This window comes from Gadus morhua, chromosome 11 (genome assembly GCF_902167405.1).
Source record: "Gadus morhua chromosome 11, gadMor3.0, whole genome shotgun sequence".
NCBI classification, from domain to species: Eukaryota; Metazoa; Chordata; class Actinopteri; order Gadiformes; family Gadidae; genus Gadus; species Gadus morhua.
Window position 1 is genome coordinate 4,826,386 of NC_044058.1, and position 19,471 is coordinate 4,845,856.

The window sequence follows — 19,471 nt, forward strand, 5'->3', positions numbered from 1 at the left end:
TTGTCCAAGAGAGTCTGACATCTAGGGGCTGTCCAGTGAAAGTATCCTGACTACCTCAGACAGACTCTGGACTTGAACTAGACACAGCCACATTCCTCATGTCTGCTGTAAGTAGATACTGTACATCATCTGAAGATATTTAAAAAATGTAAGACTCCCAAAAGTCCACGTGAAGCAGTGCAATGTCTGAAACACATGAAGACGCTAATGCGGTCTACAACAGAGACGCATAACCTGCGCTCAGAGACTGTGCGTAAATCATTTCATGCTCCAGGCTACTGAAAGTGAAATGACTGAAATACTGCATCATTTGCAAGCGGAAACCTCAACAAACTTTTGATACTCGTCTGAAGAAACATGTCTGGGCAAAACGACCCGACAAGGCCAGCAGACAGACAAGAGCTTGCACACACTTTCACACTCAAATACATTTATACACAGCTGGAAGTCTGCCACGCATTCCGACCAACCCTGACGACACAGTCGCCACGGCAATCAACCGATAACCAGGGTAACTGTTTAGTAACCGAGCGCCGACAACAATGCCGGCCCAAGGTTCGGAGAGGAGCAAATTTACTCGACACACATTGAGCACACACACACACGCACACATCGGACCCTCGACTCGACACACAACTAACAAGCACACCAGACGTGGGCTTGCTCAGTTGTACACACATGGGGGTCCTCAGGCCCCCGGGGTTCAGCACAGGGTCAGTGTTATGCTACACGCTAGCGCTCTCGTGGAAGAGAAGAGACGGAGGGGGAAGTATGGCCCACAGTGCGGTACTGGTGTACTTGTGTGTGATTTCATCTGCGCTGTGCCGGGCTGGCTCATCAGAAGGCGAACAGTTTGCGAGTGTGTGTGCTTGTGTGTGATTGTGTGTGTGAGTGTGTGTGTGTTGGATGGGAGCCTCTATGATTTCACTGTTTTGGTGTGTGAGTCAGAGTCCCAGTTTGATGACCCCATGCTGGTGCTGTGATGCCACCGCCCATTCCCTACCCACCATGCACCTGGACCGGAGCCGTGACGGAGGAGAAACATGTCGTCCGCACTCCCTCATCATCAGTGTGGGATTTTGTGTTATATGTGTTTGCGTGTGTGTGTGTGGGGGGGGGGGGGATACATGTGTTTGTGTGTGGGACTGTGTTAGTTCTCTGCCCTAGACAACAGAACAGACAAAGGGATGAGCTGGTCCCCCCAACCTGCCTCCATCCCATAAATTTAACCAGCAGCATGCCTTGCAGGGTCAGAGTGGTCGCCCCGAGCAACGCAGTGGCAGAGACAGGCTAGAGCTGCAATAACGTCCCCACAGGTATCTAAAACACACACCCACACACACACACAAACACACACACAAACTCACACACACACACACACACACACACACACACACACACACACACACACACACACACACACACACACACACACACACACACACACACACACACTCGCCTACCTTCTCTCACATACACACAGACACACACACACATCTGCGAACCCACATACATGCTTAGAAAAAGTAACATACTCTTACAGAGACACAGAAACACACACACACACACACACACACACACACACACACACACACACACACACACACACACACACACACACACACACACACACACACACACACACACACACACACACACACACACACACACACACACACACAACATTGCAGTGCTGCGTTCATTGAATCCAAATACATTTCGGTCAGCTGAACTGTATGCGTAGGTGTTTTTTTTTCAATATTCAGATTAACAGCTGACTGATATAAGTCCTCCCCTCCATTGGGTTGATAATGTGAGCAGTGTTACCCGGCCGCGGACACAGAGAGATCTGTGTGCCGCGTCAGGCTCAGCTGAGGGAACTATGTGGGCTGGGGAGGCTGTCAGAGCTTACAGACCTCATTCAGTATTTGATTCATGCAGTGTATTATTACTCAGCTCCTCTCCTCTTACTGTAGGCACACACCAGCAGACCGCCCTGCAGGACAGCCATTCACTACACCATGATCACTGATTAATATGCGCTATAGCTGTCGTTGACGCCCCGCACCGCATGCAGGGTAACATTGTGTGGTCACTGGTAGGGGCCCTGAATCCCAAAACACAAGGCTGTGTCGGGAAAGAGGCAAAGGGAGGGTTTTTGAATTGTATTGAAATGTGTAGGTGTGTGTGTTATGAATAAACGTGGGTGATCTCATCTTCCTCGTCAGGGACTAAGGATGGAAATTAGACTTTGGCTATAATCGTGTATATTTACATTTTTATTTTTAAAAAATGTTCATCAATATACTTTGCACCTTTGTGCAATAAATAAACTTCAAACTTCCTCAGCCCTCCCTAGTCTCTCACCTGTAAGCCAACCGCAAGACGAAGAGCTCCAGGAAGGCAGAGTCTATGAGCAAGTTCTGGTCTTCGCGGTGGAGCTCGGAGAACCCGGGCAGCCGCTCGGCCCAGCACCGCGTGGTTTCCATGGAGATGGTGAGCAGCCTATAGAAGAGCTGGATCTGCTGGGCGTCGGAGGAGGACGTGGGGGGGTCCGCCGCGCTGAACTGTGGGAAGGGCAAAGAAGGAGAGGTTTAACCACAACCACATTCTGTTTTCTATTTCATGTTTGTGTATCAATTTAGCGTGATATATGATCCTACCCTGGCACATTATATTGAACATATTCACCTTTTTAACTTCAATAACATTACAGTGGTCTCTTTTTGTATTTTATTTCTAAAGTGCTTTGCCAATGTAAATGTTGGTTTTCCATGCCAATGAGGCTCTTTTGATTAAAATAGAATTGAGAGGAATAAAAAGGGAGGGAGAGAGAGAGAGAGAGAGAGAGAGAGAGAGAGAGAGAGAGAGAGAGAGAGAGAGAGAGAGAGAGAGAGAGAGAGAGAGATAGAGCAAGGGAGAGACAGAGGGAGTGAGGGCAAGAGCGAGACAGAGGTAGAAAACCACCACATAATAAGTGAGAGATCTCCCTCTTCTCATCGTGTCATCCGTCCTGATATGTGTGTCTCGTGTCATGGTGTGTTAGTGAGGCTGGTGGACGGTGGTTCTCAGGTACCTGGCTGTAGTCCAGGTCCCGGGGCGTGCAGTGGGAGTAGGCCCGCAGCAGGGCGGAGAGCAGACTGAGGGGCGGGGAGGGGGGAGAGGCTTCCGACTGCAGGGGGCTCTTTGGTTTGGAAGGCAGGCGGCCTCGACGACCCTTCAGGCTGTCTGTGCGTACCACTGAGAGAAAGACAGATAGATAGAGTGAAAGAGGAGAGAGAGAGAGAGAGAGAGAGAGAGAGAGAGAGAGAGAGAGAGAGAGAGAGAGAGAGAGAGAGAGAGAGAGGGGGGGAGAGAGAGAGAGAGAGAGAGAGAGAGAGAGAGAGAGAGAGAGAGAGAGAGAGAGAGAGAGAGAGAGAGAGAGAGAGAGAGAGAGAGACAGGAGAGGGAGAGAGGGGGAGAGAGGGGGAGAGAGAGGTAGAGATTGGGGGTTGAGACATTGGTTGTTTTGCCACAACTATTTTCCTCAAACAGACGGACAAAGCAACACATTGTTTAAAAATACTATTCTTCAATTCGTTCATTGTGCCACCAGCCAGCAGATGGCACTGGAACTTACAGTGGTCGGAGCCTAGGTGCATATATTAAGTGAATACTCACTCAGGCTGTGTGTGTGTGTGTGTGTGTGTGTGTGTGTGTGTGTGTGTGTGTGTGTGTGTGTGTGTGTGTGTGTGTGTGTGTGTGTGTGTGTGTGTGTTCCCTTCTACTAGTGACCACTATAAAATAGTAAATAGAACAGTCTGCAGTAACTGCAGGGTCAGGTACCAGGGACATACTACTGAGTTTAGTTAGCATACTTGACTTCTGAAATTTAGTGCCCTATATACTAATTGTATCTGTCCAAATTTCCCTGCACTATATAAAGTGCCTTCAAATATTCCCATAATGCAATGGAAAATCCATAGAATATCAATTGAGCACAATGCAATGCTTCTGCTTGTGCAGTCTTTTCACTGGGAAATCCCATGTGACAACCAACCGAGTGGATGACACCTGTAAATCACTTATTTATGTGACAAATTGATGATCCGGGATTGTCAGAAATCTCAATTTATTACACCTTACAGACTACCTTATTATTCCTAACAACGTAGCTGATAGGAATGACCGGGGACTGATTTCCCATACCATTTTAGTCTTTATTGATCCCAGTGGAGAAATTTGTCCTGAGCTTTTTAGTCATGATAACTTTTTAGGAGCAGTGGATATGCATGTCTTATATGGGCTGGGAGGAGACCAGAGCAGCCCGGAGAGAACCCACCCGAATATATATGTGTGAATTAGCGGTTCAACAATCTCAAAGCTGATTATCCCCAGGTCATCAGTCAGTGACACGTATACTAAGAAACTGAGTTTTCTTTTCATGTTTTTTGTGAACAGGTGTTCCGGTGCAATGAATCCACTCACCTTCCTTGACCATGCCAACGCTCAGGCACTTCTGGAAGCGACAATACTGGCAGCGGTTGCGTCTCCTCTTGTCCACCGGACAGTTCTTACTGGCCAGACAGACATACTTGGCATTTTTCTGGACTGTTCGCTGGAGAAATCAACAAATGCAAAGACAACATCAGCCTCCAAACTCGTTTTAATTCAATTTATGTTTTCACCACATTGAGTGAGAGCTGAAGCTCGCAGGTCAGACTTTAATTACGCAGTGAAAGGCGACGGTGACATCAGTATAATTAGATAAAATTAATTTCCCAACATGCCTCGCCTGCAGGAGGGACAATTTTATTAGCACCAGAACTGACAATGGGGACACCAATGCGGCGTGCATAGAAGCCGGTCCCACGAGACAAGGGACGACGGCCTCAGAGCGGATGATGGGATATTTGGTGAAGCTCGCGGGTCAGCCGGCAGGACCCCCGGGACCCCGCGCACTGCGTCTCTCAATGGGCCCAGCGGGAGCTGTTTTCTCCTCGGCTGCATTGCGCGATTATTACTGACCTTAATACAATTAAAATGTGGCACGTGGCACGCGAGACGCCCTCATCACGGAGGAAGTAGACAATAATAACAGGGCTATGACTTTGTAGGACCGAATGGACATCTGACCACGTGGAAGAATACCATGAATCTGTCTTATTGTTACAGAAAAACGTTTTAAAAAAGCATAATTACACGGCATGCTTTGCTTAATATTTTCATTTTTTAACGGTTAGCTAAATTGTTTCGGAAGCTCAACGGACCGTTCAACTACTAACTAGCCTACGTGTAGGCCTATTAAATAAAGTAAAGCAATAGAGTGTCGCCGCCTTTCCTTCCTTAATGCCTCTAAAACACATCCAAACAAATAAGTCCAATTAGAAGCCCTGCCTCGCGCCGCACATGGCCGTCGCCCCGGGAGACCAATATAACTCCCATTATTCCATATGCTCCGGCGTGAGGGCGGAAGTGGCGCGTAATGGGGTCCAGCGCTGGATGTGAGGCGTTGCCATGGCATCCTTGATTGCTGCAAACGTCTTCCTCTCCTCTCTTAAGCGGTCAATGACCCGTGTGCACGAGGATAAGTTTGTCATGGTCATTACCAACGCTAATCTGCTTAAAGTGAAACGTGTAGCCTACTTTATTGACAGTTTGGACAAAACATCATGCAAGAAAAGCAGTCTCCCGAGTAATGCACTTTGCTTTCCCCGGCCAATATAAATTTAAACGGCAAAACTGTGTTGTAGCTACTTAAGATAAACACTGCTCTCAATTACCTAAAGGCAAGCAATTGCGACAGCTCTGAGAAATGTCTTTGTTTACATAGAGTGAGACGGACTGCTAATACGCAAAAGACTGGCTAGCATTTATTTTATTTACATTTTATTTTTGCTACATTTTTCTCAACTGCTCTCAAAAGTCGAGATTAATAAATACAGATTTTGGGTGGATTTAGATCCCTCTCGAAATTGAAAACCACAGCTGACCCCCCTGTGATGGTTGAGAGTTAAATTCTCAGTGAGCGGCCCACAGATCTAACTGATAAGTAAGTTTGGATAAATTGAGCAAAGATTAGAAAACGTCAGCATGTCTCTCTCCCTCGGTCTCTGCTGCGCTGTGTGTGTGTGTGTGTGTGTGTGTTTGTGTATCTGTTTGTGTGTGTGTGTGTGTGTGTGTGTGTGTGTGTGTGTGTGTGTGTGTGTGTGTGTGTGTGTGTGTGTGTGTGTGTGTGTGTGTTTGTGTGTGTGTGTGTGTGTGTGTGTGTGTGTGTGTGTGTGTGTGTGTGTGTGTGTGTGTGTTCTAATAGGGAGCACAGACCACGACTGGCGTCTCAGCAGAGACACTCGGCATCTAAACCTAATGCTGCCTAACTCACTAGTCTCCGATACTCATCAATGAACTACGCAAAGACTTACACACACACACACACACACACACACACACACACACACACACACACACACACACACACACACACACACACACACACACACACACACACACACACACACACACAAAGTGATCAGATGATTTCAATATTCTTGTCAGAGCTGCAGGTCAGTACAGTTCCGCATAGACAAACCTACTTAGGTCTGGTTGAGTGTGTGTGTGCCATTCAAAGTGAGGGCGATACAAGGGACATAGAGAGATGGATGGCTATGGAGGTGTACGGATTTGTTCATCACTTGAATAAACAATCCATGGCAATCTTTTTTATTATAAGAACTGATATTTAGATGGAAAAATAATAGGCGTTTCTGTCCAGTCAAGTGTGTGTGCCGGGGGTTTCCTCTGTGCAGGGTAGAGGCATGCAGAGGCAGCTTCATGACATGAAACATGTGCTAATAGCCCTGGCTTAAATTAAAAGCCTTCAGGGACCTCCATCCTCCCTCCCAGCCCCTTCCCCCCCCCTCGCTCCCTAATCAGGGGTAATCAGACTGCCACCCCTCTCTCTCTCTCTCTCTCTCTCTCTCTCTCTCTCTCTCTCTCTCTCTCTCTCTCTCTCTCTCTCTCTCTCTCTCTCTCTTATGCTCCCTTTCCATATCTTGCACGGCCCCTCTGACACACACACACACACACACACACACACACACACACACACACACACACACACACACACACACACACACACACACACACACACACACACACACACACACACACACACACACACACACACACACTCACTTATGCTTTCTCTGAAGAGACTCCCTATATGACTGCTGTCCATCTCTAATTAAAAGTACCGAGGCAATTTACCAAATTATATATTTATCTTTTTTTCTCATTCCAATTTGTGTTCCTCAGTACTCCACCGTATTATTACATTATATATATTATAAATATAGTGTGTGTGTGTGTGTGTGTGTGTGTGTGTGTGTTCTTCTGTGAGGGTGTTTTCAAATGTATTCAATATGATAAATATTCTCTTCTCCAAAAACATGTGTTATCATGTGTTTTTTGGCCACTATTTAGCTATTGATAATTTTTTTCTTTCTTATTCCAGTAAAAATATTATAGGAGCACTGTGCACATATATGTGTTAACATATTGAGTGTAAAGTAAATCAAGTAAAATGTTGCTATGAATGTTCCATAAATATTATTTAATTTGTTTGTTTTTTTGGGGTTGGCTGAACTAGTAAAAGAAAACCAACTGAGTATTTATTACATAATTTAAGTATTTATGATAAAGGGATCATTAAAAATAAATTTCAGTGTCAAATTTGAGTTTTGGAATGTAAATGTGAAACAGTTATAATAAACAGCCTTTCATGAGACTCAAAGTTTTACTGTCTGATGAATATTAGACATAAAAATAAGTATGAGAAAAATGTACATGTTTTCAATGTGTGCGTGGGTATGCATTCATGTTTGTGCGAATTTGCGTGTGTGTGTGGCCTGTGTCTGCTTGTGTCTGAATGTGTGTGTGTGTGGAGACGTAGTGTGTTTTGACAGGCCGTGCGGGTGCAAGCACAAACCCTCCGGCCTGCTGCCACCAGACGCTTTCATTAATTACTAAATAAAAACAAATTGTGAAACTAATTGAAAAGAGGATAATTCATTTGGACCAACCAGAGGCATTATTCAATTAGCTCTCGGTGTGCACTCTCTTTCCCGCACCCTTACTCGCCGTTTACCGCACACTACAGAATACAAATTCTTCACTAGCCAACGGAAATATGTGTTAGTGGTTAACCAAAAAATATAAACTCTGATCACTGAATATTACTTTAATTACACAATTTTTACTATTATGGCACAAAGCACAAAAGGGCATGTGTCTTTCAAAAAGCATATATAAAAAATAAATAAAAAATTGTGACTTGCAAAGGGGGAAAGAAACTAGCCTTGTGGCTTGTGGTAATGTTGAATATTGAGGATGTGTGGGACGGGTTTTTGTAATGTAGATGAGATAAGTGTTAGGAATAAACCAGAGAGTGGAAAGCTATTGCTAAAAGACATTGTGGTCGGTTCAGAGGGCATTCCTGTAACCGGGAAAACTGTTCTTCGGGGAGGATTCGGCGCCACCCTTCACTCGGCCACACTTTATTTATTTAGTGGCGGGGAGTCGAGCGTGGCGGGGGGACACGCTTTAAAACGAGTGTGAGTGAGTGTGAGTAGGAACAGTGGATTCTGGATACAAAGAAAGGCCTTTACCTTGAAGAAGCCCTTGCAGCCCTCGCAGGTGCGCACGCCGTAGTGCTGGCAGGCGGCGTTGTCTCCGCACACTGCGCAGGTGCCCTCCCCTGTCGGGCCCCGAGAGGGGGGCGAGGGCAGGCTGTCCCCAAGCAGGGGAGCACAGGGCCCCAGGGCCAGGGAGCGGAAGGCCAGGCCGCCCCCGCCGCCGCCGCCGCGGTGCAGCTGGTACATGTGCTGCTCCAGAGCCGGCCCGTGGGAGTGGGGCACCGAGGAGGACGAGGAGGACGAGGAGGACGAAGTGCGGACTAGCCCCACTCCACCAAGGTTCTCGTAGCCGCCGCCGCTGTGGGGCGGCGAGTGCTGGTAGTAGTGGGGGAAGCGGGGGGATTTGATATTGGCCGAGTCTAGGCTGGAGCCCATGGCGTGGGAGTGGGACGGCGGGGCCAGCGAGTGGGGGCTGTCGTCCCACAGGAAGGAGGAGCCTTGCTGGTGAGGCAGGGAGGGCGTGGTAGGGGTGGAGGGGGGCGACTGTTTGAAGTACATGGAGGAGGAGGACATGGCCTCCAGTGGCGGGGCGGTGGGGTAGCTCTCCTCCTCCTTCTTGATGGTGGGCCGGTGCACGGGCATCTGGTAGAGGCAGGACGATTTGGGCTCGTAGCTGCCCTCCACAAAGACGTTGAAGCTGGGCAGGGAGGTGGTGGCGGCTGCTGCGGAGATCCCCCCTCCGCCCAGGTCCAGCTTGGTGTAGTCGGGAGTCATAAGGTCAGAGCCGTAGCTGTCGCCCTGGTAGCCGAACGTCTGGCCAGAGTAGGCTGAGCCGGTGGGCACCGGCCCGTACTGGGCCTGCACACAGGGCATGTCTGCCGGGGAGACAGAGCAGAGCCAGGGGTTAGCGGAGCCTCAGCACTAGAGCTGCAGCAGTGCACACAGGGCATGCATGCAGACACACACACACACACCCACACCCACACACACACACACACACACACACACACACACACACACACACACACACACACACACACACACACACACACACACACACACACACACACACACACACACAAGGTAAATACAGGTTAGCCATAGTCAACTCATGATTGTTAGTAGATAACTAAAATAAATTATTTTGGGAAAAAAAAACATTTCAGCTAAGCATTCAAGCTAAGCAGCCATTTAAAGGCAGATATTTTAGTTGAACACTGAACACAAATCAACACCTTTGGCCAGCTATTTTCCATAAAATAAATGCACTTGCAATCAACGACAATACCAAAGACAACACATAACTGTGTTAGAACCGTTTTCTCAGCTACGGTCACAATGTGCATTGAGTGAGTCAACAAAGGGTTTTGCACTAAATCTCTTTGCGTTTGTGAACGTTATGCTAAATAAAACTTCAGGGGTAGATTAAAGAAAGCAGCAGGCAAAAGCAAACTTAATCCAGACCCAGTTCATTGTACCATCAGCAATCTGTGCTCACAGCTTGGAGCATGGAGTGTGTGTGTGTGTGTGTGTGTGTGTGTGTGTGTGTGTGTGTGTGTGTGTGTGTGTGTGTGTGTGTGTGTGTGTGTGTGTGTGTGTGTGTGTGTGCATGTGTGTCTCTGTTTGTGTCTGTGTGTCTGTGCATTTGTGCATGCATGCTTGTGTGTGCATTTGATTGATTGTAAATCAGTTGATTAGACATTAAATAATAAAGGAATTATGGTACTTGACTGCTAAATTATATCACAAGTCACACAGTCCCCATACATAGCCCAACCTCGTACACCACGCATCGCTACCGGTCGGTCTAGTCTATGTGGTGACGAACGCTGCTTTGACTTCCTCCGCCAATATAATACACTCAGCACATGTGTGGAGCGGGTACCCTTCAGGTCATTTTATAGTCCGTCTTATCACACCAGTTGCGTAATACAGGCCACCTGCATACGTATTTCTCTGCTTGTTTGTGTGTAGTGAGCAGTGCGTGTGCGTAAGTGTGTGTAGGCGTGTGCGTGTGTGTGTGTGTGTGTGTGTGTGTGTGTGTGTATGTGGTGTATGTTGTGGGTGTGTGTGTAATCAGTAATGAGTGCCAACGCACCCAGAGCCAGAGTTGTTTGCTCATGGTTCCTGAGCAGGGAACTGTCAACAGAGCGCTGCTCTCATTGACGCTCAGCCAGCTCTGCCTCATCGGCCCGATCCCCCACGCGTCATATTTATCTATTCAAATAGAGGACGTATCAATCCACGGAGCAGCCCCTCCACTCGCTCCACTCCTCTCCCTGTTTCTATCAACTCTTACCACACACTTAAAGCATATGTTTCGCGACAAAAATACAACAATAATATGAGTAATTATAATATGAATATGTATATATTATTTTGCATGTGTTAATAATAGTGATAACAATAATAATCGTCATCCTATAAATACTGATATTATAAATTATAATGCAGAATTTTAGTAGGCCTAATTAATTAAAAAAATGTATCGACTTTTATTTACTTATCTTTTTTTTTTATACTATTTCTTAAATATCACCAAAGCATAAATATTTTTTAAGATCAACCTGATGGTTGCCAACGGACCTGGGTTCAGAGTGGATTCATCATATCTGACATCTTCAACTTGTAGGAAACTCGCGGGTTCGTTCGCCTCTGGAACTCCAGGTGGGCGAGCGGCACGTGAGTCAAGGCATACGTGCTGATCACGTCATTGTTGTATTTTGTTCTACAAATGACCGAGTCTGTGTCAGCCCACGTGGAAAGAAAACCCTCTAGGACGCACTTTGTCGACGTTGTCTGGTTTCCGATAGCTTTAGCAACTAAACAACCGCAGGGTGACATAAGAGAGACCAGAGAGGCTCGGGGTGGAGTTTTTTTGTTGTGTCAATAGTTTGATAATAAAAAAAATTCTCGGCCACTTTGAATGTCTGTTCTCTGATAGCCTACTCTTATATTAAACAGTGCCCATAATAGCAGCGTATTCATCCTAGTCCATCCACCTTCTATCTATGTTTATTCTTGAGGAATTGTTTATGGAAAGTATCCGTACAGGTGGCGCTTGTGAAATAATCAAAATTAGTAATAAGGTTGTTAAATAAGATGGAAAGAAAACAAAGTTCAGAAATCACCATCATAAACTTTAGGCTCCAAGCGTCACGCCCACTCATAATAACGCACCCTATAAAGCTCTCTCACGTAAACACACACAACGCACGTACGCACGCACGTACGCACACTCACAAACACACGCACACACACGCACACACGTGTGCGCGCGCACACACACACACACACACACACACACACACACACACACACACACACACACACACACACACACACACACACACACACACATACTCACAAACAAACACACACACACACACACACACACACACACACACACACACACACACACACACACACACACACACACACACACACGCACACACACAATCAACACAAATGTTGAAGTCTATATCTACTCTTCGTTCTAATAATAATAATAAGGGGGGAGGGGGGGGGGGGGGGGGTGCTTCCATTCATTTTTTTCTTTTTCGCAATCAATAAGATGCTTGCAAGCTCAAGAGCGCCCTCTCTATAATACGGACTTTTATTTTCCAACACTAACGGAATCTGAGTTCTGGTATGTGCTTTAGGGTTATTGTGCACGTGTGTGTGTGTGTGTGTGTGTGTGTGTGTGTGTGTGTGTGTGTGTGTGTGTGTGTGTGTGTGTGTGTGTGTGTGTGTGTGTGTGTGTGAGAGAGAGAGAGTGGAAAAGAAAGAGGATTGCGCGAGCGCGTATGCGCGTATGCGCACATGTCTACATGTATGCGCATACGAGAGGACAGACAACCCAAGCAAGAGAGTGAGACGGAGGTGGTGCGGTGTGTGAGTGAAGCGGAGGTGAGAAGTGTCTAACCTCGAGGTGTGCATTTCAACTGGACAAACTGCAGCTGTTCCAATAACTGAGCGCGCTTGTTCATTGTCAGAATGCCATAGATCTAACAAATAAAAACATGAAAAACATGAATACAACAACACACTCTGGTCATCGGTGCATAGTGTTTTCTCAATGAATTGCGAAACATGTGGGCTGAATTAAACTGACTCTCACACCATGAGCGGACCGTGACCACACGTAGGATCACGCGTAGACCTCCTCCCTGATCGCGCGCATCATAACAAACGACGGATAACGGACGTGACCTTGTTTGGCTTATTTAGGGTTTAGGATAGATCGTTCATCATCACAAAGCTTTACATTTAGGTCCACCGGAACTATGAATCAAATGTCAGGTTAAAAGGCCGAACGTAAACGTTTGCGCCGAGCAGCCTTAAGTAAATCAACGAAATATTTTAAATACACTTTGACTCATTTTTACATTTTTTGTTATTTATATTTTCGAGATGACATCGGGAAAATTGGTTCATTGCTGTTATCTTCTTCATTGAGTTTTCTTTTTCTTACCAGTTTAATTTTATCAGATTATAAAATAATGTTCACGCACGCAACAGCAGATACCCGCTCAGGCGCCCTTCGGTATAGGCCCGTTAGAAACCGTCCTCAAACCTTCACCTCATCTACCAGCATAGGAGAACGGTGCTTTTACTTAATTTAGGAATGGTTGTTTGTTGCAACCTTTGACAGGTAAAACAAATATGTCATCTTTCAATGAAGCACAATTACAAAAAAGGTCAAATTATGTTGTTACCACAATTTAGAAAAAGAAAAGTAGGCCTACCAACGTTTTGAAAATATAAATAACTCTCACTTAACCACTCCTTGCTTCAACCCTGCAGCAAACTGGACAAAGAACGGCGGAGAACCAGAGAGATCATCGGGAAACCAATCCGAGGCCTACCTGGTGAGAGAGCGTCGCGCTGAATGGTGATGGGGGTCCGAGGTGGAGGGGTGGCGTGGTTCCGGCCGGGATGAGGCAGCACGTGAGACGTCAGACGAGAGGTGTCTAGTCGCTGGTGCTCGGAGCTCGGCGTCGCGCGCTCTTCCGAACCGGGCTCTGCGGAGGAGACATGTGCGTTACGACTCAGGACGCAGATCCACACAGTGGGGCGATGGGAAATATGGGACACTTCAGTCGAAACATCTATGACATAAATGACTGGAATGAGCAATAGAAATACCAGGAGCATTCTGTCGGACTTTAACAATTCATACAACATCGCTTCAGACTTCAATGTTCTCACCACTTCACAACGTGCGCCTATCCTGACTTTAATTTTAAATTTTACTAAGCTAATGTTTGTTTTTTGTTTGCTTGATTCAGTTTAAATTGACAGTTGACAAGAACGACAAGAGATCTGCCGCCTAAACTTAATCAATAAAAATCCTTCTGCAGGACTGACAACTTGTTAATTGACCCCATATCCACGAGGTCCCTTGCCTGGTATTGTCGTCGCGTTCGGCTGCAGCGAGTTCATCCAGCGCTGGAGAAGGTGAACTCCAGATCTTAAGTCGGACCCGAAAACGGCAGACAACTGTAGCAGCGCGCGCTACTCTGATAGTGAGAGCAGAGCGGCCCGTGGACAGAGGACTTCAGAGCTCAGAGCGCCCCCTCTCTGCCACACACACTCACACACACGCACACCCGTCCGACCGCCCACCCCCTAAAACACACACGCACACACACACACACACACACACACACACACACACACACACACACACACACACACACACACACACACACACACACACACACACACACACACACACACACACACACAGTGCCTGGAAATACTTGTCCATACTTCTGAACCAGATCATTCTGTATGACTATTGTTCACAAGGACACCACATTGAAACCGGGCATCTGGTAGAGGCAGGACGATTTGGGCTCGTAGCTGCACTCCACAAATACGTTGAAGCTGGGCAGAGAGGCATGGTAACTGACACTACACGGTTAAAGCACTTGATTTTAAAGGGATATGAGAGCTTAGAATATCCTAGGCTATAACTTTCTGAATTTATTTCATATTAACACACCAATGCAATCAATATATTAATAAAGTTAACATAATTTGTGTCTGCATTTAGGTTCAATACATGTTTCCTTGGGTCCAGCCTAGTTGTCCAGCTGACCAGTGCGGACTGGGCCGTAACCAGGAGAACGATGAGGGGCTCTGAAGCACGCGGGTCTGTGCAGCGCCGGGACCCCCGCGCGAGGCTCCCAGCACACACAGGCATAAATGATGGGAATAAGGGAAGAGAGAGAATTCACACTAGTACAGTAAATAGCCCCCTCTCAAGCCGAAGTGTGTGTGTGTCTGTGTGGTGTATCGGTGTTTGTTGGGGAAGGCGAAGTTTGTCTTAGTAAAGACAGGATACAAAAAATAGAGAAAGAAAGAAAGAAAGAAGAAAAACGATCAACCAATAAAAGCCACATATGTGGATGTGTTTATGGGAACAATTTTGAAAAAATGAATGTGTGGGGAAGTGGGTGGTATCGAACGCAATTTACCATTTAGTCGAAATAATTTACTAATGTGAAACGTTGAATGAATGGGAGAGAAGCCTGGTCCGCCAGTGCTGAGTGTGGGTGACATGTGTGGCCGCTCTGAGCCGAGGGCGGGCTGGCTGATTGGAAAACAAACCTGGTCACCTTGCATCGTCCCGCACACTTGAACGCAGACAAGACACATTGGCCCACGTGGATTAGGAAGCAGTTTGTAATTTGGTTTTGAAGACATGAGACAAACGAAGTTAAACTTCTCTCAACACACGCCTGACGAGCGCGTTTATGGTAAAAACAAGACAGCTACAGGCGAACACTATACTGAATCACTACTGAGCACTAACGGACTCGATCGAGCAAAATCAAACATTCGAGGCAGAATCTAGGCTACCGGCGACTCTGACCAGGAGTGTCTGACTCCACTATTCATTGTGTGAGTAAGAGGCATCACATTTCCATGACAACCAAAGAGAATATGATAGCCTACCTTCCTAGAGCAAATTAAATAGATATTCGTCTCCATCGAAGTACCGACCTGGCGGAGCGGCCACAGGGCGGAGCGTGCGGATCAACAGGTTACACGCGCAACTTACGAAGTGACCCACAAACTCGAAAAGGCGAAGTTGTTGAAAAGGTCCTATAGAGTTCCGATAACAGAAATCATAGTGAGTCTTGAAACGCTTTATGTTTTGAGATCATCTCAGAAGGCGCCTTCACAAGATGCAATATAAATTCATTCATTCCCATCATGTCACATCTGTTTACTTACTGGTTTGCTGTGGCGGTTCCGTCTTTACATGTGATATCAACTTAGTATAAAAATATCCTGTTTGTATCGAGAAATCTCAAAAAAATAAAATAATAAAATAATATTGGCAAGCAACAAGAAACGGCCGCAAAAAAGTTTTCTTTTTCCTCTTGCTGGCTTCCTACTCGTCTAAGGTATCGTGCGGAATAACAGCTCCCCGTACGAGGAGCAGCCTGTGTCGCGTCTGTGATGTTGCGAATGTTAAGTTGTAACGCAGTTTGTTTATGTGCGACGTCTGAGGGAGAAAGCATTTATGAGAGGGTGCCTCCTCGCACTGCTGTTGGTATGCGCTACGTCAATGTGACGCCATGGGAGAGGTGACGTCACGGCGGTCCTCCCTCACCGCCGTACAGTAAGAGACACACTAGCCGGAGCGAGAGAGAATGGTACTGGGTGAGAGCCACGGAGGCTCTTATGTTTGCCGGACAGAGGCTACTGGGAACTGAGAGGCCAGCGGGCTCCCAAAAATAAAAAAAATTGACCAGGACAGAGCCCAACGCACAGCACTCGAATGATTCTGGGACTTTTTTTAGGTTGAATCTTCAGTGTTTAAGGAACTTACTGTGAGTCGCTATGGACAAAATCTCCAGCTAAGTACATGTTCTGTAATGACCTCCCTAACTTAGACTTAAGTCTGATTAACTCATAGGCGATTCCATCGTTAATTAGGGAGAAGTAGATGAAATTAGGAATACAACTTTTAATGAATTCTGAAAACATACGTGTGAGTTGTATTATCCCACTTCCATTCCACTGTCTATAAAAACGTTTTTAAGACAACTTTAACCTAACTATAGCTTGATTCAATTTCACAGCAAAATGTAACATGTTGAATCTGAATTTGAATGCTCTGATATAATTGCTTTCATATTTTACAAAGGGTCTGAATATTCTATTTTATGGTTTACAAATATATCAATTTTTCTGTCCAAATGAGGAATAAGTCACAAACCATATAAAATGAGTCGCTTTTCAAAATTGAGAATACACAAAAAGGGTTGTAGAGTGAATACAAGCCAAACTCAAAGCGTGCTCGGCAAGCTAAAAATTAAACAGGTCTCTGAAGCCACTGAGGAAAGTGAACCAAAAACAGCCAATCATGAGACGCGTATTTTGTTGGCCACGTTCTAAGTGTGACCAATGACCAAGTCTCGGAGGCGGGTCCAAGCCTTGACGCACCTAGAGTGTGATGACGCAGACCGTCTGTACTAAATATAGTAGTGGGAGAAGAGGCGGAGTGAGAGAGAGCGAGAGAGACAGAGAGAGAGTGAGAGAGAGGACCCGTTCATTCTGGGGCGGGCCCAACTATTCTAGAGATGTGATTGTGATCTAGCCAAGCCAAATATAGTCGTAGACAGGTATTTTTAGCGTAAAGCGTGTCCCCGTTTTCATTTGGCATAGAGAATTGAAACGAACGAGAAAGCAAATGGTTGATATTCAGCAGGCTCATCAACCGCTCATATCGCATAAGTTGTTACTGTTTGAAGTTATTTTGTTTCTATTTTCGAATATTAGGGGAGAGAGTTGAACTCCACTTCTATGTGTGAGCGCACACAGGCTCCAGCATACAGACAGTAGTCTACACTGAACAACATGAAAATAAAGAAAACATGATTCATTTGACTGCATAACCGAAAATTGTTATTCGATTACAACAAAGCAGGTTTGTTATGGTCACGGCTTCAATGATTCATAATAAGACATTGTATTTTTTATATCCTACGCGAAACATATGTAGCCGCGTAATGATGATGTATAAATTATTTGGCATCAAAAACATGATTACAATACTCACATGCAGGCTAACCTTACATTCTGATCCTCATCCTACTGATAGGAATCAACCTTTTTTATTTTTGTTCCACTTGCGCAACGAGGAAATGTGCGTAAACACGGCCGTGCGGCACCTCTGAAGGGGATGCCTAGGGGAATCCCTCGGTCGGTCGCCCCAGAAAGCCTGCTGCCATGTGAGTGGGCGCGCAACACGCACCATCGAGTCGACGTGTGTATGACATACCGTACTTCGGAAAATAAATATACCAAAGTTTACAGGTGGATGGCAGACGATAATTGCCCACATTGTGTTGTTTTATTGTGCATTTCCCTTAAATTACCAGTATACACGCGAAACACAAAAACCTGTGTTGGCCATAAGTCCCCTACATTTCTAGCATTCCTTGGTTCATATTTGGATTGACGGCTTTTGATACATGATTTGCTTTATTTTTACCAGGGGAAGCGTTTTGAATGTTTATACCACCGAGAGTCAGCCCCCGTCGCCTGACCGCCAGGATGTTGAAGCATGCGGAATGGCCCCAATGGCATGACATCACAGCTATGTTGACGGAAGGGTCTCTCTGGAGGAAATCCAGATTAGCCTGTTCTCATATTCCAACCAGACACGGAAGTGATTAGGGATTATAACCCTGGTTCTTTTTATAGCACTAGATACCGTGGTCATCCACCCACTTATCAGGCACACGTGAAGGGTGATTACCTTAGTTCATGTTCGGCCATCGGAAACACGTACACAAGCACACAAACACACAAACACACACACAAACACAATCAAGCACACACAAACACACACACTCGCGCACACACACACGCACACACACACACACACACACACACACACACACACACACACACACACGCACGCACGCACACACACACACACACACACACACACACACACACACACACACACACACACACACACACACACACACACACACACACACACACACACACACACACACACACACACAGAGGAGCACACACACTTGTTACTTCTTAAACAAATGTAATCTAGTCCTTGCAATGTGTTCTGTTCTTTCAAGGACCTGTTAATGAAATACAACCGTAGGATTTGGTTTTCAAACTCCTAAATCCTTAACGCCCTCAATGTGAAGCAGATATGGTGGTCGGGGAAGATGGAAAGCAGCGGGAAGTTTGGGCTATGACGTGAAGAGGCTTTACGAGTGTCTGCCTGCTAGCTGACCCCTGCTGAGCCGCTACAGTAACAGGAGTATACTAGAATTGGTGCTAGCCTCTGCCGCTAAAACTCCTCGCTGGGTGGGATGGTATACTACGCCAGGCTGGAACACAGTGAACTCTGGCTATCACAAAGCAGAAGTGAAAAGTGATTGTGTCAGTTTGAATGCGGTCTCTATGTCTTGGGCCAAGACACCGGCACTCAGTGCTCTGGTGACACAGGGGAAAGAGGAAAGAAGAGAAAGAGAGAAACAGAGGAAGGCTTTTATCTTGGTGTCACAAAATCTGCTCCGACTGTACGTCAGAGTGCGCGGGAGGACGGAAGGGGTGGGGGGGCGGGCAGGGAGTGCGGGTTGCTGGCGCGGTGGCAGGGTGCTCAATGGCTCTCATTCTTCCCTCTCTGTGGGGACGCACACAAACACATTGAACCGCGGCAGGGGGATTCCCCTCGGGAGTGCCCGAGAGCCGTAATACAAGCCATCAGCGCCTTATCACACCAGTGCCCAAAGACAGGAGTGCAGAGAAGTCAAGGACCATGACCCCGGATGTGGATCTGGGGCTTGGGTTCGGTTCTG

At 46.3% G+C, this 19,471-nt stretch overlaps 1 protein-coding gene across 2 annotated transcripts in view; it reads right to left on the reverse strand.

Annotated features, from left to right (window-relative positions):
* Nucleotides 1-16,169, reverse strand: part of nr4a3 (nuclear receptor subfamily 4, group A, member 3) — a 21,619-nt gene extending 5,450 nt beyond the window's left edge. Inside the window, exons 1-7 of one of the 2 annotated variants that reach the window (XM_030369882.1) lie at nt 15,861-16,169; nt 13,481-13,636; nt 12,538-12,619; nt 8,646-9,487; nt 4,468-4,597; nt 3,077-3,240; nt 2,368-2,567 (exon numbers count right to left, since the gene is read on the reverse strand). In XM_030369882.1, the coding sequence (XP_030225742.1) occupies nt 2,368-2,567; nt 3,077-3,240; nt 4,468-4,597; nt 8,646-9,487; nt 12,538-12,601 (1,400 nt within the window). In that variant the 5' untranslated portion in view covers nt 12,602-12,619; nt 13,481-13,636; nt 15,861-16,169. The remainder of the gene's footprint in view (nt 1-2,367; nt 2,568-3,076; nt 3,241-4,467; nt 4,598-8,645; nt 9,488-12,537; nt 12,620-13,480; nt 13,637-15,860) is intronic. The other variant, XM_030369883.1, reaches the window with a different exon arrangement.
* Between the last annotated feature and the right edge of the window lie 3,302 nt (nt 16,170-19,471).